Source organism: Macaca mulatta, chromosome 9 (assembly GCF_049350105.2).
Source record: "Macaca mulatta isolate MMU2019108-1 chromosome 9, T2T-MMU8v2.0, whole genome shotgun sequence".
In the NCBI taxonomy this organism is placed as follows: Eukaryota; Metazoa; Chordata; class Mammalia; order Primates; family Cercopithecidae; genus Macaca; species Macaca mulatta.
The window spans coordinates 80,834,351-80,858,712 of record NC_133414.1 but is presented as its reverse complement, the minus strand read 5'-3'; the positions used below and the strand labels follow the sequence as shown (position 1 = coordinate 80,858,712).

General features: G+C 43.1%; 1 protein-coding gene and 1 pseudogene across 2 annotated transcripts in view; both read left to right on the top strand.

Moving 5' to 3' along the window:
• STOX1 (storkhead box 1) overlaps nt 1–13,602 on the top strand; it is a 66,778-nt gene extending 53,176 nt beyond the window's left edge. Inside the window, exons 2-4 of one of the 2 annotated variants that reach the window (XM_028826577.2) lie at nt 3,577–3,729; nt 6,105–8,463; nt 13,139–13,602. In XM_028826577.2, coding sequence (XP_028682410.2) covers nt 3,577–3,729; nt 6,105–8,463; nt 13,139–13,286 — 2,660 coding nt within the window. In that variant the 3' untranslated portion in view covers nt 13,287–13,602. The remainder of the gene's footprint in view (nt 1–3,576; nt 3,730–6,104; nt 8,464–13,138) is intronic. The other variant, XM_028826578.2, reaches the window with a different exon arrangement.
• Nucleotides 11,134–11,246, top strand: LOC114670260 (U2 spliceosomal RNA; annotated as a pseudogene).
• Nucleotides 13,603–24,362: the final 10,760 nt, after the last annotated feature.

Sequence of the window (24,362 nt, the reverse complement as noted above, 5' to 3'; positions counted from 1 at the left end):
CAGAGTGGTATAGGCCTCTGAGAATCACCCAATGAGATAGCCACAGCCACACCTAGAGGACATCCTTCCCAGGCTGCAGAAGCAGACAGCAATTCTACCTTGTGATGTGACCTTCCAAGGCCAGATAGAGAAGCTTAAGTAAACAAGGGAACAATGGAAAATATAACAGCAAATTGCTTATGATTTCCTTGTTGAAGTCCTTTATCTTCATGCAGATACAATAAGAATACAATATTGGCCACTTACCAGCTCTGGGCTTCAACCCTTCATACCTGGCCAGTCCATTACCTTCCTTCCCTCCTCAACAACCAGTACAATGTATTGCTTTCTCTACTGTCACTGGGAGAGTTTAACCGCAGAGCATAATCAAGTTTTCTTAATTCTTTAGCTTCCTTCTGGCTATACTTGACTCCCCATTCAGCCCCAGGATCATGTTTGTTAAATGGTTAGCAACTTTAACATTGCTGTCATTAACACCCTAACCCTCTACCAATCCAAAGAGTAGTACTCAGACCTGCAGTGTGAATATCACTGGGAGGTTGTTAGAAGTGCAGGATCAGGGGCTCTGAATCAGAATGTGCACATTAGCAAGATCTCCTGGTGATCCTCATATGCACATTAAAGTTTTAGAGGCATGGGCTTGCCTCCCCCAGCTCTCACCCTTTTCCATTACAAAATGACACCCCTCTGCCAAAAACTATGCATAAATCACCTGGAGACTCAGGGCTCCTTCACAATCTTCTTACTCATTTTTTATTTCGTAGTACTTTGAGAATAGCTCCTCCTCAAACCCCCTTTCCACCCACCATCCTCTCATTCCCATTTTTCCCTCCTCTCATTTCTGTTTTCTTTCTAAATTGACAGAAGTCCGATGACTTTGCTCTGCTAATATTTTTTTTCCTTTTCTGCCTCAATATATTTCTGGTCTTCTGCCACCCTCTATTATCTTCTCAAGTCTCAGATAGAGTAGCATCTTCCTCATTTGTAAGCTAGCCTCTCTACCTATGCCCTTGATACACTTTCCTTTTCCTCTTCTTTGGGATCTTGCTATCTTACTGATCTCCCCTCTCCCAGAATAATGTCCACTATCTCCACTAACCCCTTCCTTTTTGCATCCAAAGGGACACAGATCTTATTTTAAGAAAACCACAGCATACACACATCCAGTCATATTCACTGGATCCTACTCCTTTCTGGTTTATGATCTATTATTTCTCCTTATTTGCCATCAGATTTCACATACAAATGGTCTAGAGCAGCGGTTTCCAACTGGGATGACTTAGCCATTGAGAGGATATTTGGAAGTGTCTGGAGACATTTTTCGTTGCTGCAACTGTGGGAAATGCTACTGGCATCTAGTGGGTAGAGGCCATAATGCTATTAAATATCCTACATTGCACAGGGCAGCCTCCCACCGTAAAATTATCTGGCTAGTGTGGCAACCTATCCCAGTTGGCCGGAAACTTTCCAGGCTATAAGCTTATAGCACTGAATGTCCTATGTTCCAGGAAACACCTCAGTCCTGGGCCTACTGGGACCATTGGTCATCCTATATATCTCAACCCAAATGTCAAAAGTGTCAAAGTTGAGAAATGCTGCTCTACAAGGAATACCCATTAACTTTACATTTTTCTCACCAACTTCCTTTCCTTCAATTGGAACTTTAATTTCTGTCTTCTTTTCTACTGAAATAGTTTTTTTTCTTTCTTTTTCTGGTTTTTTTTTTTTTTTTGGTGGTTGTTGTTGTTTTTTTTTGTTTGTTTTGTTTTCCTAGAGACAGGGTCTCACTCTCACCTAGGCAGCAGTGCAATGGTGTAGTCATAGCTCATTTCAGTCTCTAACTCCTGGGCTCAAGTAATCCCCTCACCTTAAGCCCCTAGCAGCTAGGACAGGTACACCACCATCCTGGCTAATTTAAAAAAATTTTATCTTTGTAGAGATTGGATTTTGCTATGTTGCTCAGACTGATCTCAAATTCCTAGCCTCAAGTGATCTCTCTAAAGTGTTGGGATTACAAGTGTGAGCCACTGTGGCCAGGCTGAAATTGTTTTCTTAAAAGTCACCAGTGGCACCTTCCAAACAAGAAATCCAATGGCTTTTCTCCTTACTCAACCCTTTGGATTTCCTTCTAAGCATTTGATACTGTTGACCACTATTTATTTTGAAGCCCTTTTTTCTTATACTCTTGGTATGTGCCAAGAGGTATGTGCTCTTTTGTGGGTTCCTAATTCCTACTGTGTTTTTTTTTTTGTTTTTTTTTTGTTTTTTTTTTTGAGATGGAGTCTCACTCTGTCACCTAGGCTGGAGTGCAGTGGTGCCATCTTGGCTCACTGCAACCTCTGCCTCCTGGGTTTAAGTGATTCTCCTGCCTCAGCCTCCTGAGTAGCTGGGATTACAGGCGCCCACCATCACGCCCGGCTAATTTTTATATTTTTAGTAGAGACGGGGTTTCACCATGTTGGCCAGACTGGTCTTGAACTCCTGACCTCGGGTGATCCACCCACCTCAGCCTCCCAAAGTGCTGGGGTTACAGGCCTGGTCCCTACTGTGTCTTAAATGTAGATTGTTTCTTAGGTGTTTCTTGGTGCTTTTCTTTATTCTCCTGTTAAATAATTTATTCCACTGTAGCTTCAGATCTCATCTCTATTAGTTGATTCCTAAATCTCTTTCCTGAGTCTAAGTCTTTCATTTCCAATTGATTGAGGGGTTTCCATGGATGTCCAGCAGAATCCAGTACTCGACCTGAGTAATGGCAGGATCATCCCAATCAAGAAAATGTGGAATGGTGAAAATACTGGATCATGAGTCAGAAGGCCTATTTCTGTCACTTTACTTGCTTTTAGACTTGGGACCATTACTTGAGTTTTCTATAACTTATATTTATTTATTTATTTATTTATTTTGAGACAGAGTCTCACTCTGTCGCCCAGGCTGGAGTGCAGTGGCATGATCTCTGCTCACTGCAAGCTCCGCCTCCTGGGTTCATGCCATTCTCCTGCCTCAGCCTCCTGAGTGGCTGGGACTACAGGCGCCTGCCACCACGCCCGATTAATTTTTTGTATTTTTGGGAGAGACAGGGTCTCACCGTGTTAGCCAGGATGGTCTCGATCTCCTGACCTCATGATCCACCCACCTCGGCCTCCCAAAGTGGCTGGGATGCTAGGCATGAGCCACTGCGCCCGGCCGAACTTTATATATTTTAAGCAAAGAAATAATCCTGTGTCTGCCTAAAGATAGCTAATATGAAAAAATATTTTGAAAGATTGTAAACTACTGGTATATAAGTATTACATGACCTCCTGAATTCTGATAATACTTTGAGCCTTTCTAATGGAATCTTGCCATCTCTTACTTGTAGAGACAGTTAATACACATTTCTTAAAATAGAGACCATAAGGTAAATCTTTTTTTTGCATAGTTTTTATCATTGTACATGTCACATTAACAGATTCTGAGTGAAGACTGATGAAAGAATTGCAATTCCATCTATTAGTCTTTATTTTTGTTTCACTAATTCCAAATATTTTATACTATATCAAATTTATCACCCCCCCTTTTTTTAAATCTCCAATTTAGGTGATGTCTTTCCAGTGCAAATGAATCCAATAACTCAATCTCAGTTTGTACCTTTGGGTGAAGTTCTTTGCTGTGCTATATCTGATATGAATACAGCTCAGATTGGTGTAACACAAGAATCACTTTTGGAGCATTTGATGAAACATTACCCAGGTAGAGTAATAGGTTTTTCTATATTTGTACTTCACTGTATGTATTTGGTTTCTATTTATAATTAGTCTTAAACACATCTAAGTAAACTGGGTGATATCCTTTTTTTCCCCTCTTCTGTAGGACTTTATGTCAAAACCCTGCCGGCCGGGCGCAGTGGCTGAAGCCTGTAATCCCAGCACTTTGGGAGGCCGAGGCGGGTGGATCACGAGGTCAGGAGATCGAGACCATCCCTGACTAACATGGTGAAACCCCGTCTCTACTAAAAATACAAAAAACTAGCCGGGCGAGGTGGCGGGCGCCTGTAGTCCCAGCTACTCGGAGGCTGAGGCAGGAGAATGGTGTGAACCCAGGAGGCAGAGCTTGCAATGAGTCGAGATCGTGCCACTGCACCCCAGCCTGGGCAACACAGCGAGACTCCGTCTCAAAAAACAAAAACAAAAACAAAAAACCCCTGCCATAAGAAGTCCTGCATCAACAAATTTAATAAGGGTATTTCTTTTACTTTTCAGATAAACTTCTCCAAAAATAAATCCTTATGGCAATAAATAAATAAATCACGCTCTGTGGAAAAGAGTGCAAAATGAGAAAGAAAAGTTTATTTCCCCCATCTCCCATTTTTTCATTTTCACTTCCCAGAGATAACTGCTATTATCATTTCTTACATATATGTATGATAATATAACAAATTTTTCATAACATAAATTGGATCTTTTTTTTTTTTTTTTGGAGACAGAGTCTTGCTCTGTTGCCCAGGCTGGAGTGCAGTGGCACAATCTCGGCTCACTGCAACCTCCGCCTCCCCAGGTTCAAGCGATTCTCCTGCCTCAGCCTCCTCAGTAGCTGCAACTACAGGTGCCCGCCACCACGCCCGGCTAATTTTTGTATTTTTAATAGAGACGGGGTTTCACCATGTTGGTTAGGCAGTTCTCGAACCCCTGACCTCATGATCCGCCCGCCTCAGCCTCCCAAAGTGTTGGGTTTACAGGCATGAGCCACCGTGCCTGGCATAAATTGGATCATTCTATACATTCCCTCAACATGTTTCCTTTATTAAAAACATATCTTGGAGATCTTTCCATACTAACATATATTGACATGTCTCATTCTTTGTTTTATTTATTTTGAGACAAGGCCTCACTCTGTTGCCCAGGTTAGAGTGCAGAGGCACCTTCTTAGATCACTGCAGCCTCAAACTCGTGGGTTGAAGCAATCCACCTGCCTCAGCCTGCCAAGTAGCTGGGACCACAGGTGTGCGCCACTCATTCTTTTATTTATTTTCTCCCTTTTCAAGAATGGCATCCGGGCCAGGCATGGTGGCTCACGTCTGTAATCCCAGCACTTTGGGAGGCTGAGGTGGGAGGATCACGAGGTCAAGAGATTGAAAGCATCCTGGCCAATATGATGAAACCCCATCTCTACTAAAAACTAAAAAATAAAAAATAAAAAAAAAATTAGGCACAGTGGCAGCTGCCTGTAATCCTAGCTACTAAATAAACGAATGCTTTCATCAGTCACAGTTTAAATTTATAATGGGTTTTTATTTGAGTTAATTCAGATTTTCTTTTGTCTATTTACTCATTAACCTACCCATGTGACTTTGTGTGGGCTAAATTATTTTCCTGTTATTTTAATTTTTATTTTTGAGACAGGGTCTCACTCTGTTGCCCAGGTTGGAGTGCAATGGTGCAATTACGGCTCATTGCAACCTCTGCCTCCAAGGGCTCAAGCAATCTTCCCACCTCAGCCTCCAGAGCATCTGGTACTACAGACACCCACCACCATGCCCTGCTAATTTTTGTATTTCTAGTAGAGACATGATTTCACCATGTTGCCCAGCCTGGTCTTGAACTCCTGAGTTCAAGCGATCTGCCTGCCTCAGCCTCCCAAAGTGCTGAGCCATTATAGGCGTGAGCCACCATGCCTGGTCTATTCTTATTATTTAAGTTATAAATATTATTTATACTTCTTTGGCTTTTTTTTTTTTTTTTGAGACAGGGTCTTGGTTTGTTGCCCAGGCTGGAGTACAGTGGCACAATCATAGCTCACTGCAGCCTTGAACTCCTGGGCTTAAATGATCCTTCCATACCTAGCTAATGTTTAACAATTTTTTTGTAGAGACAAAGTCTTGCTATGTTGCCTAGCCTGGTCTTGAACTCCTGGGCTCAAGAGATCCTCCTGCCTTGACCTCCCAAAGCTCTGGGATTATAGGCATGAGCCATCACACCCATCCCTGGCATTTTAATCACATGTATTAATCATGTTACAATCACCTCTGGGTTTATCAAACCAATATTTAGTCATTTCAGAGTTACTGATTTCACTCATTAAAATTTTTCTTATTCAAAATCTGTCTGTAAAATGTTTGTCTGTTTTAGGCATTGCAATTCCATCTGAAGATATTCTCTATACCACTCTGGGAACGCTGATTAAAGAAAGGAAGATTTATCACACTGGAGAAGGATACTTCATAGTTACTCCTCAGACTTACTTCATTACAAATACAACCACCCAGGAAAATAAGAGAGTGCTGCCATCAGATGAAAGTCGCCTGATGACAGCTTCCATGACGTATCTGGTGAGCATGGAGAGCTGTGCAGAGTCAGCCCAAGAGAATGCTGCCCCCATATCCCACTGTCAGTCTTGCCAGTGTTTCCGGGACATGCACACTCAGAATGTTCAGGAACCACCAGTTGCTACAGAAGTGACTAGGAAGAGTCACAGAGGTCTTGGGGAATCTGTACCTTGGGTACAGAATGGGGCAGTTTCAGTGTCTGCAGAGCACCACATTTGTGAGAGCACCAAACCTTTACCATACACAAGAGATAAAGGAAAAGGCAAGAAGTTTGGTTTTAGTGTCTTATGGCGCAGCATATCTAGAAAGGAGAAGCCCAAAACAGAACACAGCAGTTTCTCTGCTCAGTTCCCACCTGAAGAATGGCCTGTCCGAGATGAAGATGACTTGGACAATATCCCTCGAGATGTTGAACATGAGATAATCAAACGAATTAACCCCATTTTGACTGTTGACAATTTAATCAAACACACCGTCCTAATGCAAAAATACGAAGAACAAAAAAAATATAATAGCCAGGGCACTTCCACTGACGTGCTGACAATTGGGCATAAATATCCTTCAAAAGAGGGGGTTAAGAAGAGGCAGGGTCTGTCTGTAAAACCTCGAGGGCAGGGCCATTCTCGCAGGGATAGACACAAAGCCAGGAATCAGGGAAGTGAGCTTCAGCCAGGAAGCATTAGACTGGAGAAACACCCCAAGCTCCCTGCTACACAGCCTATCCCCAGAATTAAAAGCCCAAATGAAATGGTAGGTCAGAAACCACTTGGTGAGATGACAACAGTGCTAGGTTCCCATTTGATTTACAAAAAGCGAATCAGTAATCCTTTCCAGGGTTTGTCTCACCGAGGAAGCACAATATCCAAAGGGCACAAAATTCAGAAGACCAGTGATCTGAAACCCAGCCAGACTGGACCAAAGGAAAAGCCTTTCCAAAGGCCTAGGTCCTTGGATTCCTCAAGAATCTTTGATGGTGAAGCCAAAGAGCCATACACTGAACAACCTAATGATAAAATGGAAGCAGAATCCATTTACGTAAATGATCCTACTGTCAAATCCATCAATGATGACTTCAGAGGTCACCTTTTCAATCACCCTCAACATAGTATGTTGCAAAATGACGGTAAATGCTGTCCCTTTTTGGATACCATGTTGAGATATGATGTGTATGGTGGAGAAAATGAGGTAATTCCTGAAGTCTTGAGGAAAAGTCATTCCCACTTTGACAAATTAGGGGAGATCAAAGAGACTCCGCATAGCCTGCCATCACGAGGTGCCTCCTTTTTAGACCGAACACCCTCTGCTTGTAGATTAGTGGATAACACAATACACCAGTTTCAAAATCTTGGCCTTTTGGATTACCCAGTTGGCGTGAACACTTTAAGACAACCTGAAAGACAAGACAGAGACTCAGAGGAAGTTTTGAGAAAAGGATTTGTCCAGGATGCAGAAACTATGAGCCTAGAAAATGAACGGCTTTCTAATGATGACCAGGCCTTGTATCAGAATGAAGTGGAAGATGATGATGGTGCCTGTAGTTCATTATATCTAGAGGAGGATGACATTTCTGAGAATGATGACTTATGTCAAATGCTGCCTGGCCACATTCAGTATTCCTTTACAGGTGGAAGCCAAGGAAATCATTTAGGAAAACAAAAAATAATTGAGAGATCTCTGACCAAGTACAACAGCACAATGGAGAGGGTTGAGCCTCAGGTGCTTAAAAGAAACGAATGCTGCAAACCCACTGGGCTGCATGCTACCCCAGGTGAAAGCCAAAAACCTAACCTTTCTGCTGAAAGTTGTGGCCTAAATTCAGGGGCCCGGTTTGGTTTTAACTACGAAGAGGAACCCAGTGTTGCTAAATGTGTACAGGCCTCAGCACCTGCTGATGAAAGAATCTTTGATTACTGTAGTGCAAGAAAAGCCAGTTTCGAAGCTGAAGTCATACAAGACTCTATTGGTGACACAGGAAAGAAGCCAGCTAGCTGGAGTCAGAGTCCTCAGAATCAGGAAATGAGAAAACATTTCCCACAAAAGTTCCAACTTTTCAACACTTCACATATGTCAGTCTTGACTCAGGACATCCAATATGAACACAGTCACTTGGAAGGGACAGAAAATCACAGCATGGCAGGAGATAGTGGAATAGATTCTCCACGGTAAGTCCACACGAAAGTGTCTGGTTTAGGCCGGGCGCGGTGGCTCACGCCTGTAATCCTAACACTTTGGGAGGCCAAGGCGGGCAGATCACGAGGTCAAGAGATCGAGACCATCCTGGCCAACATGGTGAAACCCCATCTCTACTGAAAATACAACCGGGCGTGGTGGCGGGCTCCTGTAATCCCAGCTACTCAGGAGGCTGAGGCAGGAGAATCACTTGAACCCGGGAGGTGGAGGTTGTAGTGAGCCGAGATTGTGCCACTGCACTCCAGCCTGGCGACGGAGCAAGACTCTGTCTCAAAAAAAAAAAAAAAAGAAAGTGTCTGATTAGCCACTGTTCTACAGGAATTATGAAAGTCAAGGGCATTTTGAGTTATCTAGTCAGAGACTACTTAATATCACACTTTTATAATGACACAATTCTGCCAGCTTTTATACCTTTATTGAATAAATTGTATAAAGTTACAATGAAATCTCTTATATAGTAGGATACAGTTTATTTATAATGTGAACCAAATTTGTCTGTCCCCACTACTCATAAATCTTCAATTATTTCTAAAAATAGAAATTTCTATAAGTCAAGCACTTTCTGAACTGAGGGTTGGAAGTTTTCACTTCTATTCCTGGCTCTACACAGGTTGAGAAAGGGATGTGGCTACTATTCTCTAATATTTTCTTTTCTTTTCTTTTCTTTTTTTTGAGATGAAGTTTTTTCTTGTTCTTGTCACCCAGGCTGGAGTGCAATGGCGTGATCTCAGCTCACCACAACCTCTACCTCCTGGATTCAAGCGATTCTCCTGCCTCATTCTCCCGAGTATCTGGGATTACAGGCGTGTGTCACCACACCCAGCTAATTCTGTATTTTTAGTAGAGACGAGGTTTCTCCATGTTGGTCAGGCTGGTCTTGAACTCCTGACCTCAGGTGATCCACCCACTTTGGCCTCCCAAAGTGCTCGGATTACAGGTGTGAGCCACTGCCGGCCTAATGTTTTCTTTCTTTTTTTTTTTTTTTTTTTGAGACAAAATTTTGCTCTGTCATCCAGGCTGGAGTGCAGTGGTGCAATCTCTGCTCACTGAAGCCTCCTCCTCCCAGGGTCAAGCAGTTCTCCCACTTTAGCCTCCCAGGCAGCTGGGATCACAGCCATGCACCACCATGCCCAACTGATTTTTGTATTTTTTAGTGGAGATGGGGTTTTGCCATGTTGGCCAGGCTGGTCTTGAACTCCTGACCTCAAGTGATCCGCCCTCCTGAGCCTCCCAAAGTGTTGCAATTACAGGCATGGGCCCCCATGCCTGTCTTCCACTAATATTTTCCATGCCAATTTGTTTAAACGTTGTTTGGGTTATAAAAGTAGTATAGCCATGATAGAACACTTAAGAAGTACTGAAAAGCACTTTTTTCTTTTAAAATAGATAACAATCTTACTGGGTAAAAAACATTTTTTAAAACACCTATACTTATTCTAACACACACACACATATTTTTTTTGAGATGGAGTTTTGCTCTTGTTGCCCAGGCTGGAGTACAATGGTGTGGTTTCAGCTCACTGCAACTTCCGCCTCCTGGGTTCAAGCAATTCTCCTGCCTCAGTCTCCCAAGTAGCTGGGATTACAGGTGCCCGCCACCGCGCCTGACTAATTTTTGTATTTTCAGTAGAGACAGGGTTCTACTATGTTGACCAGGCTGGTCTCGAACTCCTGACCTCAGGTGATCTGCCCGCCTTGGCCTACCAAAGTGCTGGGATTACAGGCATGAGCCACTGTGCCTGGCCTAACATCTAGATATTTTTAAAAAATCATTTTATATTTGGTGTATTTCTCTATAACACTTCAGTCCAAATGTATAGATCTATAGATTTTGTCTACTGGGCTTGTACTGAGTTAGTATTTTGCATGTTGCTTTTTAAAATTAATAGTCTATCATATCATGAACATTTTCCCTATGTTATTTAATAGTTTCTCAAAGGTCATTCTAAAATTTGGTTCATATCTTTGCCAGTATTTTTTTTTTTGCTTCGAGACAGTGATTCACTCTGTCGCCCAGGGTGGAGTGCAGTGGTATAGTCACAGCTCACTGCAGCTTCAACTTCCCTGGGCTCGAGTGATCCTCCTACCTAAGTCTCCTGAGTACCTGAAACTACAGGCACATGCCACCATGCCTGACTAATTTTTTTTTTTTTTTTGAAGAGATGGGGTTTCTCCTTGTTGCTCAGGCTGGTTGGTCTCAAACTCCTGGGCTCAAGTGATCCACCTGCTTCAGCCTCCCAAAGGGCTGGGATTATAGGTATAAGCCACTGTATAGGCCAGCCTGGCTGGCCCTACACTATTTTCTATGCATTTGTAAGTTGCTCTGTTGTTGTTATTTCTTTGAGATGGGGTTGCACTCTTGTCACCCAGCTGGACTGCAATGACACAATCATAGCTCACTGCAGCCTACACCTCCTGGGCTCAAGCCATCCCCCAACCTCAGCTTCTGGAGTAGCTTGGACTATAGGCACATGCTCCCATGCCCAGCTAATTTTTTTTAGAGATGAGGTTTCACAATGTTAGCCAGTCTGGTCTCAAACTCCTGGGCTCAAGGGATTCTCCTACTTCAGTCTCCCAAAGTACTGGGATTACAGGCATGACCCACCACACCGGCCATCAGGCTAATTAAAAAAGCTTTTTTGATCGCTTCTTGGCCTTTTGGCTAAGATCAAGTGTAAAAAAGTTTTTTTGTAGAGACAATATATTGCTATGTTGCCCAGGCTGGCCTCGAACTCCTGGATTCAACGATCCTTTTGCCTTGGCCTCCCAGTTTTGGGATTGTAGGCGTGAGCCACTGTACCAGGGCTTAATAAAAGTATTTTTAACAACAAATCATACAGAGCCATGGCTTTCTTTTTTCACGTAACTTATATTATCCTGTTATTGATAAATGTAGCTTAAGCTTTGGTGTTTGTTTGTTCGTTTTTTGAGATGTAGTTTGCTCTGTCACCCAGGCTGGAGTGCAGTGGCGCGATCTCAGCTGACTGCAACCTCTGCCTCCTGGGTTCAAACAATTCTCATGCCTCAGTCTCCCAAATAGCTGGGATTACAGGTGTGCACCACCAGGCCCAGCTAATTTTTGTGTTTTTATTAGAGACAGGATTTCACCATGTTGTCCAGGCTGGTCTCGAACTCCTGACCTCAGGTGATCCACTCGTCTCAGCCTCCAGAGTGCTGGGATTACAAGCATGAGCCACTGCACCTGGCCTCAAGCCTTTTTCTTCTTGCCTCAGCCTCCCGAGTAGCTGGGACTACAGGCGTGAGCCACCATGCCCAGCTACTTAGTGTGTGGGTTTTTTTTTTTTTTTTTTCCTGTTACGTGGCTCTCTCTCCATAGATAGATAGACAGATAGACAGACAGACAGACAGACAGACTATTATTTTCCTTTCTTTTTTCTTTTTTTAGAGACAAGGTCTCACATTGTTGCCCAGGATAGAGTACAGTGGTTCAATCAGGGCTCACTATAGCCTTGACCTCCTGGTCTCAAGCAAATCAGCCTCCTGTGTAGCTGGGACCACAGGCATGCACCACCACACCCAGCTGCTGCTGCTTCTTACTATTTTGTACGAATGAGGTCTCACTATGTTGTCCAGGCTGGTCTCAAACTCCTGGGCTCAAACAGTTCTCCTATCTTGGCCTCTCAAAGTGCTAGGGTTGTAGGCATGAGCCACTGTGCCCAGCCTGTTTTCCTTTCTTTGACATTTAGATCATTCCCAATTTTTTGTTATTAATAAATCAACCTGTAGTGAGTTATTTTTACATAAAAAGGTTTGTGGGCATTTCTGAGTTTTTTCTTAGGATATGTTCCTAGAAATCTACATTTTAAAAACATATTACTTCTTTATTGGGGGTACAAGATCTTTTCTTTCTTTTTTTTTTTTTGAGATGGAGTCTCGCTCTGTTGCCCAGGCTGGAGTGTAGTGGGTGTGATCTTGGCTCAGTGCAACTTCTGCATCATGGGTTCAAGAGATTCTCATGCCTCAGTCTCACGAGTAGCTGAGATTACAGGTGTGCACCACCATGCCTAGCTAATTTTTGTATTTTTAGTAGAGACAGGGTTTCACCATGTCGGCCAGGCTAGTCTCAAACTCATTGCCTCAAGTGATCCGCCTGCTTTGGCCTCCTGAAGTGCTGAGATTACAGTCATGAGCCACTGCACCCACCCTACCAAACAGTATTGTGTTAGCTGAAGCAAGACATATGTGTTAGATAATGGACTGATATAGCTTATACCTCCTAGAAAAGAATGTTGTATATTAAAAAATAATAATTTGCTTTTCTGTTCCATACAATTTCTCATAAAAGTAACAAATTTCACAGGAAGATATTGGCCACTTCAGATGTATGTAAGTTTTTCAGGGAACTTACTGTTTCTGACTAGAATATACTTGATACTGGATCTGAGAACAGACGTTGTTCAGAAAATATAAACTTCTTGAAGGCAGCTGTCAAATAATTGAGGTGCTATTGTGAAGCCTTTAAAATGTAAACAGCACTTTGGATTTTGAAAAGTTAACTTATTTGATAAGTGTACCTTCGTATTAGTAAATGTACTACTTCAAAGTATCAAATGAAAGTATAATGCCTTGGTTAGAAATTCAAGTTCCCTTTGAAGCCAATAATTCTGTTATTTTTAATATCTTTAGGACACAGAGTCTGGGATCTAATAATTCAGTCATTTTGAATGGACTAAAAAGAAGACAGAATTTTCTGCAAAACGTTGAAGGCACAAAGAACAGTCAACCACTCACATCCAATTCCTTACTACCGCTAACTCCAGTCATAAATGTTTAATTTTCTTTTGGAAACCTATTTTTTTCTTTGTAAAAAGGTACAGCATTACTACATAATCTTTCAATCACATAAGAATTGAGTATATAATTGTCTAAAGGCAAGCATATCTATGCTATTAACCACATTACATATTTTGTTCTAATTACTGGCTTTTTTTCCTTTTTTGGTATCTTAAGGCTTTTGGAAACTTATTTTACTATCCATTTATTGGGAGTATATAGATTATTTTCAATTAAAAAGTGGAATTATTGGTCCCCTTCCAATTGTAATTAACTTGAATTTTTATACATTCTCAAATATATAGAATGTTAATTTACTTCCTGTAGTGAGTTGTTTTTTTTTTTAACCTACACTAATATTGAGTTCTAAGCTAAGTGGATCTTACCAGATTTCAACACAAAATCAGAAAACAGTGTGTGTTGAAGCAGTGTCTGTTGCAAGAAAACAGTGTCTGCTGCAAGGCAGCAGTATTTGTTGCTGCTTCTATGCAACCCTAACTCTTTATCATTACCAAGAAAGAATTTACATAAATGTGTTGGCTACTCTGCAACAAGAATTCCTTTAATCATTGCTGCCCAGGGTCTTCTCTTTGACCAGCTTGGACATGAACAAATTGTTCCCAATGTGACTGACAATGTCAAAAATTCCTGTGGCAATAGGCATCTGACTGTACTACTATTCCTCTGGTTCCTCCCTATACATTTCAGGACTTCTTTTTGAGACGGAGTCTTGCTTTGTTGCCCAGGCTGGAATGCAGTGACACAATCTCGGCTCACTGCAACTTCTGCCTCCCAGGTTCAAGTGATTCTCCTGCCTCAGCCTCCCCAGTAGCTGGGACTACAGGCGCGTGCCACCATGCCCAGCTAATTTTTTGTATTTTTAGTAGAGACAGGGTTTCACCATGTTAGCCAGGATAGTCTCGATCTCCTGACCTCGTGATCCACCCGCCTCAGCCTCTTAAAGTGTTGGGATTACAGGCATGAGCCAACGCACCTGGCGCAGGCCTTCTTTATAGATGGCAGTGAGAAGTCAGATGGTGGAGATAGAATGTGGAGATAGAAGGGAAGCAGAATGGTTACTGAATGGCTTGGGAGTAGAAGAGAAGTTCTGAATGAGAGGTTTAGAGAAAGGTGGAAGGAGTCTGGTAGACATTTAGCAATTCATCTGCATTTTGGTCCATTTCCACTCATGGTAAGACCTAGAATTTTCTCTGTTAAGCCTTTTCAGATCAAGTAGTGGAATGGTCAGTTCTTGGGTTTGGGGAACATGGAGCAATCAAGACTGGTTTCAGCATGTCGAGAAGATGATGGTGCTGATTTATGGTGGAGGGAATGTTTTTTCTTTTTTTTTCTTCTCTTTCTTTTCTTTTCTTTTTTTTTTTTTTTTTTTTTTTTTTGAGATAGAATCTTGCACTGTCACCAGGGCTGCAGTGCAATGGCATAATCTCGGTTTAATGCAACCTCCTCCTCCCAGGTTCAAGCAGTTCTCCTGCCTCAGCCTCCTGAGTAGCTGGGATTACAGGTGTGCACCACCATGCCCAGCTAATTTTTTGTATTTTTAGTAGAGATGGGGTTTCACTATGTTGGCCAGGCTAGTTTTGAACTCCTGACCTCGTGATTCGCCTGCCTCGTCTTCCAAGGAATTACAGGCGTGAATGATTGAATAATTGGAGAGTGTCTCTTTCTGACTCTCACCATAGTGACAACAATGAAGTCCAGAGAGATGCCCAGCACTGGAGAACTTTGTGCAGTCCCTGTGGAAGAGCAAATGACATTCACTGCTCTCTTTTGCAGTGGTCAGACCACTCATTCTTGACTACTGGTTTTCAGTGGACCCCAATTGACTGACATACCATTGCATTCTGACAAGATTAATTGTTGGCACAACGACAGTGTAAACCCTGCTGCAAGTACCAAGAGAGGTGGGTAATCTGGTATAGAAAAGACTTGTAGGGGAAGTAGAGGTGAGAGTATTGTTTTAGGGGGCCTTACAGCATGGAATCACCACCAGTGAATGGAGGTTAAGAGAAGTATTTTAACAATGAAAAAAAATTTTTTTTGAGACAGGGCCTCTGTCACTCAGGCTGGAGTACAGTGGACTAATCATAGCACACTGCAGCCTCGACCTCTTGGACTTAAGTGATCCTCCCACTTTACCCCCCGAGTAGCTGGGACTATAGGCATAAGCCACCAGGCTTGTCTAATTTTATTATTTGTAGAGACAGGATCTCACTATGTTGGTCAGGCTGGTCTTGAACTCCTGTCCTCAAGCAATCGTCCCACCTGGGCCTCCCAAAGTGCTGGAATTACAGGTGTGAGCCACTGTGCCTGGCAGAATTTTCTATTAGACAAAAGCTGTCTGAAGATGAAGTAGACAGCTTTGGAAAAGAATGAATTTCCCATTGTTTAGGGCATTCGAGCAGAGGCTTGGTGATCCCTTTACTGATATGTTGCAGAGCAATTTCCAGAACTTAGTTTAACTGGCTGGCTGAACTATATGATTTTGAAGAATGCTTCCAACTGTAAGGTGTTTTATTTGTTTTTTTAGGAGATGGGGTTTTGCCATGTTGTACAACTAATGAAGTCCATCTAATTTTGCCACTGGATGCATTATGACACTCTGCCTGTTTTAAATGAATGTATTAAATGAATCAAGCTCATTATGAAACCAGTAAAATTTTCTCCTACGAAACTTATCATATAACACACACATTAAAGATGGGAATATATGCGATTAAATTGTTTGGGAGATTATTCTCTAAAATAGGTGACCTGCGTTTTTCTCCCCAGTAATAACTGCTTTTTATGGCAACTTTATTGATTTATCTTTCCTAATGCAGTCTATTCTATAAGGAGAAAACTGTTGTCTTGAGGCAGCTTAATGATCTGAGCTTAGGAGTCAGACACAAGTTTGAATTCCAATTCCAAATCCTTCATAGCTGTGTGATGGAGCAAGTCACCAGATTCCTCTGAATTGGTTTTCTCGTCTGTAAAAGGGAGATAGTAATGATGTCTCCCTTACGGGATTGTGGTGAGGCTTGGGGATGATCTATCAAAAGTGCCCAATGTAGGCCTGAGCAACCCCACTGCGGGCACGGCTGTGGAATGGCTTCAGGTCTTAAAAAAAAAAGTGCCCAATGCAGGAGGTACCTAATATTATTATACATATATTTGCATGTATTTTAATATATTTTATAGTGACAAAACTTGCTTGATAGGTAAATACATGGCCCACTATACAGGTCCCCTGTTTTTGTCAGGTTGTCTGGAATTCCTCCATTACAGATTTAGTCCTTTGGGAAGGTTATAGGATGTATCTGCCATCAAAATCCAGGTATGCCACGGGGAGGTATTAAGCCTTTAACAAGTTTTCAGTTGATAGCTTATAAGTAGGAATAAAATATGCAAAATATGGGCTTATTGCATACATTCATACAACATTCATTCTCTCTCATCTGAGATTTCAGACTCCTAAGAATCCCTGGCATAGCTAGGTTTTTTGCAAAGTATTTTCATTATTTCAAAAATCCTAATAGAAATTGTACTCATTTCCTTTGCCTTACTCTAACTCCTTGCTAGCTAAAAGATCGTTTCTCCACAAACAGTGGAAATTACACCAGCTCAGTAATGCCACACTATCCCATGTTGGTGTGGAGGTTAAACTGCATTTGTACCTTATTCATAGATTAGAATAATGATCATGGATCAATTATCCCTAAATACAATTTATCAGACAAAATGTTACAAAATTTCAAATCTTCCTTTTTTTTTTTTTTGACACAGAGTCCCTCCGTGTTGCCCAAGCTGGAATGCAATGGCATGATCTCAGCTCACTGCAACCTCCTGTTCAAGCGATTCTCCTGCCTCAGCCTCCCGAGTAGCTGGGACTACAGGCGCATGCCACCATGCCCACCTAATTTTTGTATTTTTAGTAGAGACGGGGTTTCACCATGTTGGCCAGGATGGTCCTGATCTCTTGACCTCATGATCCATTGCCTCGGCCTTCCAAGGTGCTGGGATTACAGACATGAGCCACCGCACCCGGCCAATTTTTGTATTTTTAGTAGAGATGGGGTTTCACCATGTTGGCCAGGCTGGTCTTGAACTCCTGCCCCTGTCCTCAGCTGATCTATCTGCCACGGCCTCCCAAAGTGCTGGGAATACAGGTGTGAGCCACCATACTTGGCCCAAATCTTTTTTCTTGTTTCCTTTATTTTTTATTTTTATTTATTTATTTATTTGAGATGAAGTCTCACTCTGTCACCCCTGTCCTCAGGTGATCTGCCCACCTTGGCCTCCCAAAGTGCTGGGATTATAGGGGTTAGCCACCATGCCTGGCCCCAGATCTTTTTTCATGTAGCAGTGCGCACACATGCACATGTGTGCGCGCGCCCACACACACACACACACCCTAAACCAAAATGTCAAGTCTATGAGGAAGAGCAATGGAAAGAGCCTGTAGAAGGGAAAAGATTGGGAACCATGGCATTTTGACAACCTATCTACAGCTACTAAGGCTTTTTGGGTGTTGGGAAAACAGGCTATTGCTTAACAGATGAGGAAGAGAGACACGAATCTCATGAAACAAGAATGGGGGCATCTAAGACAAATTCATGATTACTTTGCTGGTGTGTTACAGGACTTTCTCCCCTTTGAAACCTTAGCAACATTTTTTCCTCTTTAGCACAAGCAGCTTCCAAACATTACTTGGATAATGGTGCCCTCTTCTGGGAAGACTGATATGACTCTGAAACCCTCTCTCTACTACTTGGTTGAAAACATCCAGAAAGTAATTGACTACAGAAACAATGAGACTAAAGGTTAAGCACTTAAAAAATCATTTAAAAGTCTGAATTTAGGCGCTAGATACATGCATAAATGTACATATGATAATGTGCTCAAAGATGTCTCTTTTCCAATGCTGTCAAAACCTCAAGCTAATGTAAGCACCTCTGTACCTCAGTTCCATGGTGCTGTTACATCAGCGGATCCAATTTCCTGTGCCACCAGCATTCCTCTCCTCACTTTACTAGCAAGATTTTAGAACTGACTTGGTTTAGGTCCCATGGCAATGGGAAAAATACCCTCCTCCTTCCCTCCTATTCTCTTTGCCTTTACTTTCTTTCTGCTTTTCCACACTCTACACTTATTTTGTGACCCCAGTGTGTCTTAAATCAGTTTTTAACTGCCCCTTAAACTATTTCCATGTCACAGCATTTTAAAATGATGGTTCATGACAAAGCTGCTAGGGATAAAGTAAAAGGTTCAATTCCTTTTGTCACATAAGATTGACGTGCAGATGCAAAATGGTTATTTGATGACTTTTACCTTCAACTCTACAGAGTAAAACTAATCTAGCCCTGTAGTTCTAAAAGGATAAGAGAGAGGCAAGTTTCGAAATAGTCATCATATATGTGTGTGTGTGTGTGTGTGTATGTATGTTTGTTTGTTTGTTTGTTTTTTGACACGGAATTTCTTGTTGCCCAGGCTGGAGTGCAAATGGCTTGATCTCGGCTCACCGCAATCTCTACCTCCAAGGTTCAAGCGATTCTCCTGCCTCAGCCTCCAGAGTAGCTGGGATTACAGGCATGTGCCACCATGCCTGGCTAATTTCCTATTTTTAGTAGAGACAGGGTTTCTCCATGTTGGTCAGGCTAGTCTTGGAACTCCCGACCTCAGGTGATCCGCCCGCCCTGGCCTCCCAAAGTGCTGGGATTACAGGCGTGAGCCACCGCGCCCGGCCCTTTTCTTTGTATATCTTAATGGTCAGTTTAAACAAGCTGAGGCAAAGGGCAAGGGAAATCTTTATAGGACCTTGTAACAGTAGCAGCAATTGAAGCACCCAACTCTTAAGTGTTGTAAAAGAAAGTATATTAGTACTCTGGTAAGATGTTTGGAAAATAAAGATGTTCTAATAAGACTGCATCTTGAATTATTGTGCATTTTAATTATTCATGCACAGTATGCCTCCCCCAACCCCAAATCTCATTAGACACAAACTCTTGGGATTACAGGCAAGCTGGGATTACAGGCAAGCTGGGATTACAGGCATGCGCCACTATGGCCGGCTAATTTTGTATTTTTAGTAGAGACGGGGTTTCTCCATGTTGGTCAGGCTGGTCTCGAACTCCTGACCTCAGTTAATCCACCCACCTTGGCCTCCCAAAGTGCTGGGATTACAGGCGTGAGCCACGGTGCCCGGCCTACACTGTGTTTTTATGCACATCATTATACCCTGTTGTAGGGCTATAAAGATCCTACTATGGTAGAATTGGCAGTAGGTTGAGGGATTAGGACAAAAGGATGTAGAAAACCGCAGATCTAGAGATGCATAGCTATTCTCATAATAACCTAGGAAGAGAGGTACGTTTCTCCATCATCAATAGCTGAACACTCCTTCTGCTTGTAAGTATTGAATACACAAAGTTACATGCAAACATATAGCCCTTGCCTTCAGGCCAAGCCGTAGTTATGCAGAAGGCTTGAAAAAATCACAGATTTAACATTTCTGGTTCCAGCTGTTCAGGACCAATTCCCAAACTCCACGACATGTAACAATTTCTAATTTTGCTAGGACACAGTTTGATGCTTAGGTTTTAAGGCTGGTGTGCCAGACGTTATCAAGAGGTTTATGAGTAGCCCTATGTCTCCATTGGGTAGAGTAGCTGGGTCGCAAGGATCATGAAGAGAGGAGGAAATGACTGTGAAAAGGCAACTAGCTAGCCTCGGTGATAGTAAGCAAAGGTATACAAACACACTAAGGAAGTTACCATTTGTATTGTCAAAGGTTTCAGTTTTGTGTAAGGTTGTGATTCACGGGCAGTTAATCCCCATCACTAAAATTAAATCCTTTTTCATTCGCTGCAAATAGATATTCTGTGGAAGACATTTTGGCTTTTCTCGCTAGCAGAAAATGTGAGGCTTCCTCAGATTTTTCCTGTTCATTGTTTCATGGGAGCATCTTCCCCAAAACATTGCAAAACTCAAAAGTTTTCAGGTTGATGTGGCAGAGAAAGCACTGATCTCAGCTTCAGGAGCTAAATTTTCTAGTCCTGACTGTGCCACTAACAGACTGTGGGACTTCAGACAAATACATTCCTTTCTCGGGTTTCTTCTTATGTCAAACGGACAGCGAGAAAAGGATCACAATGAACCAGGGACCAACTTCACCATTAAAACTTAAGACTTCAGGGACGGACATCTGTCCGTTCCCGGCTACACCTCCGGCCCATCTGGCCCACCGCTAACTGCGCAAACACCCTCTCCACCGTCGCCAGGCCCGTGGCGTCGCGCGAAGCCGTTGGTCGTTAACATCTCCCCCACAATGGGCGGGGCGAAGGGGTTCAGCTTCCGGAGGCAAATAGCGAGGCGGCGCGTGGCGGTGCCCACTGGCGTCAGCGAGAGCCTGCCCCCGCACCCGCCCACCGCGCGCTGGACCGTGTCTACCCACGTCGAAGGGCTTCCCAGCCGTAGCAGTGAACACTAGGACGCCCCCAAGAAGCTCTGCGCAGCCGAGGAGACCAGTTCAGAGTGGGGGAGGGGAAGATAAACCGAACTATTTATACTGATCAGTGCGTGCTTCCTTTGTGAAGATTGGCCAGGGCTTTACTCTAGTAACCAATCACTTCATAACAAGGGTGGGACAGTTGAGATTTCTCACACACATTGGTTGAGAGTTGCGGCGCAATGGAAGGATTTAAACCAAGAGTATCCGGGATTATTTTTTCCCCCCGTGCGGTGGGTGTCCCGGAAGTGGCGCACGTCCAAGGCCGGGCGGCCGCCCTGCCCCCGCTTCCTTTCGCGCTGTCGCTGCCCTTAGGTGGTTGTGGCCACTGTGCCCGGAGGGAGGCGGTGGTGGCCAGTAATGCCTGGGAAACTCCTCTGGGGGGACATTATGGAGCTGGAAGCACCCTTGGAGGAGCCCGAGAGCCAGAAGGAGAGGCAGAAGTTGCGCTGAGCATGGGCCGCGCCTCCTTTTGGGCTGCGCGTGCTTGGGCGGGGAGGGGAACTGTCTGTCCCTGATGATGGCCTGTCAGAACTGGGCCGGAGCATGCGAGGGCCTCCCTTCGCGCCGCCCTCGGCTTTCTGAGGTCGCTCAGGGACCGTTTCCACCTCCACACTCCCGACCTGGAGAAAGATGGCCCTGGGCTTTGGGCCTCCCCGCGGCGTGGCCCCTAAGCCCTTCCCTTTGGCGCCTGAATCTCAGAGATGGGCAGACTCAAGCTCGCATCACCGTGGAATCTTTTCTTTCTCTCCATAAGCAGTGACGCCTGTCATTTCGTTCTCACTGGCCCTCTTAGAAGATGATTAAGAAAAAATGATTGCTTTGAATATGTGTTGCTTCTGTCACCCTGTCCCCTGTGCAAGAATCCTGGGGAAAGCGATCTTAGGTTTACAAACCTCCATAACTATAGAGGCTTAAGGAAAAGTGTGACAGTGAGCCTTGCCAGGATTTGTCAGTAATGGAGATCGTGTGGGTTGCATTATTAATAGCTTTTATGGTCAGTATTTTCTTTTCTTTTCTTTTCTTTTTCCTTTTTTTTTTTTTGAGGCGGAGTCTCCCTCTATCGCCCAGGCTGGAGTGCAGTGGCCGGATCTCAGCTCACTGCAAGCTCCGCCTCCCAGGTTTACGCCATTCTCCTGCCTCAGCCTCCCGAGTAGCTGGGACTACAGGCGCCTGCCACCTCGCCCGGCTAGATTTTTGTATTTTTTTTTTTTTTTAGTAGAGACGGGGTTTCACTGTGTTAGCCAGGATGGTCTTGATCTCCTGACCTTGTGATCCGCCCATCTCGGCCTCCCAAAGTGCTGGGATTACAGGCTTGAGCCACCGCGCCCGGCCTATGGTGAGTATTTTCATTCAATCTGCAGGTGATTCTTAAACCTGATTTGTACCATACTCTTTGCTGAGCACCAAGGAGGTTAAACTAAATAAGTAAAGAAATAGTCCCTGCTCTCAAGGAGCCTGTAGAGGAGTTGTAGTCTTTCCTCCTCCCACCCGCATGCCCTCCAAAAAAAAAAAAAAAAGGAAAAGAAAAAAACATCCTGAAACACTCAGAGGATCACAAGGTGCTGAAAAATGCCCAGGTAAAATTATTACTGGAGACACTTGACCTGGAAAAAAGAAATCAGCTGAAGAGGCTAAGGTGGCAGTATTCGGAGGCTGACATTCAAAGAATGAGACTTATTTTGTATAGCCTTAGAAAGCAGAATCTACCTCTCTGACCTTATCACTAAGGTAAACTTGCCATTCCAGCTAACACTTTTCTTTATTGTGCTAAAATATACGTGACATTTATCATTTTAACCATTTTTAGGTATATAGCTCTGTGACATTAAGTATATTTACATCGTTTTGCAGCTGTCACCGCCATCCATCTCCAGAACTTTTCATTGTCCCAGACTGAAACTCTGTGCCCATTAAACACTCACTTCTCATTCCTCTCTCCTTCCACTCCCGGCAACCACCATTCTACTTTCGCTCTGTGAATTTGACTACTGAAGGTACCTAGAGTGTAAGCAGAAAACCAAGCAGGTATTTTTAAAAAGGCTTCTTTTGAAATTCTTATGTTTTGCATCCAAATCCTGTCCACCCGTCAAGGCCTAGTTTATGTCTTTCCTAACAACCCTAGTGTACAGTTACCTAGTTTCGGTGGCTATCTTTATCATTTGATTGACATTTATTATGCATTTCTATGTAAAATTAGTTCATTTTTCCTATATGTATGCCACATATTTCCGAAAAGTTCTTGAGGAAAATGACCAAATCTTTGTCCATCCTTATATTTCACGGCCCTTAAACTATGAAAGATAACCAGAGATTTCGAAACGGATTGGAATACCAGCTAAAAGAAATGAAGCATTATTAGAATACTGGTCTGGTGGTTAGCCGCAGTGGCTCATGCCTGTAATCCTAGCACTTTGGAATGCTGAGATGGGAGGATTGCTTGAGCCTTGGCCTCCTGAAGTGCTGGGATTACAGACATAAACCACTGGGCCTTACCGGTTTCAATAGTTTCTACAGTGATAGTGTATTTTTTGTTTGTTTGTTTGTTTGTTTTGAGACGGAGACTCGCTCTGTCGCCCGGGCTGGAGTGCAGTGGCCGGATCTCAGCTCACTGCGAGCTCCGCCTCCCGGGCGGAGCCTCCTGAGTAGCTCCGCCTCCTGAGTAGCTGGGACTACAGGCGCCTGCGTAGTTTTTTGGTTTTTTTTTTAGTAGAGACGGGGTTTCACCGTAAACCGTGTTAGCCAGGATGGTCTCGATCTCCTGACCTCGTGATCCACCCATCTCGGCCTCTCAAAGTGCTGGGATTACAGGCTTGAGCCACCGTGCCCGGCCGTATTTTTTGTTTGTTTGTGTTTTGTAGAGACGGGGTCTCACTGTGTTGCCCAGGCTAGTCTTGAACTCCTGGGCTTAAGTGATGGTACCACTTTGGCCTCCCGAAGTGCTGGGATTACAGGCATGAGCCACCATGCCTGGCCAACAGTGTTTATTTTTGTAACTTTTTTTAAATCATAAAAAGGTAACAGCAGCATTGAGGTTTGTTTAAATGGCATGCAATTTGAATTTGAAATTATTTTTTATCTAATTCCAAGTTTGAAATTGTTAGTGTGTGTTTCTTTAAACACATGAACAATAAAGCTTACGAGTAGACATACTGTTTTTGTTCTATGTGCACATTAGTATACAGAGTTTTCAATAAATGTTAAATGATATCATACTAACCTGTATATATGTTAAAGAAATCTTCAAGCTTACAGTAACTTTCTTTTGTATTAGCAACCTAAATAAAAGCTTTCAAAAGCTATAGAATAAATTTTTAACTTATTTTCAGAAAAACTTTTACATTCCTCATTATGTAATTTCTTTTAGCTTAGTTTATGGGCTTGTGTTAATCTTTATAATTTTGTCTACATCTGTATGATTTAGATTAATAAATAACCTTTTTGGCTGGGCATAGTGGCTTATGCTTGTAATCCCAGCAGTTTGGGAGGCCAAGGCGGGAGGATCTTTCTTTTTTTTTTTTTTTGAGACAGAGTTTCTCTGTTGTTGCCCTGACTGGAGTGCAATGGCGTGAT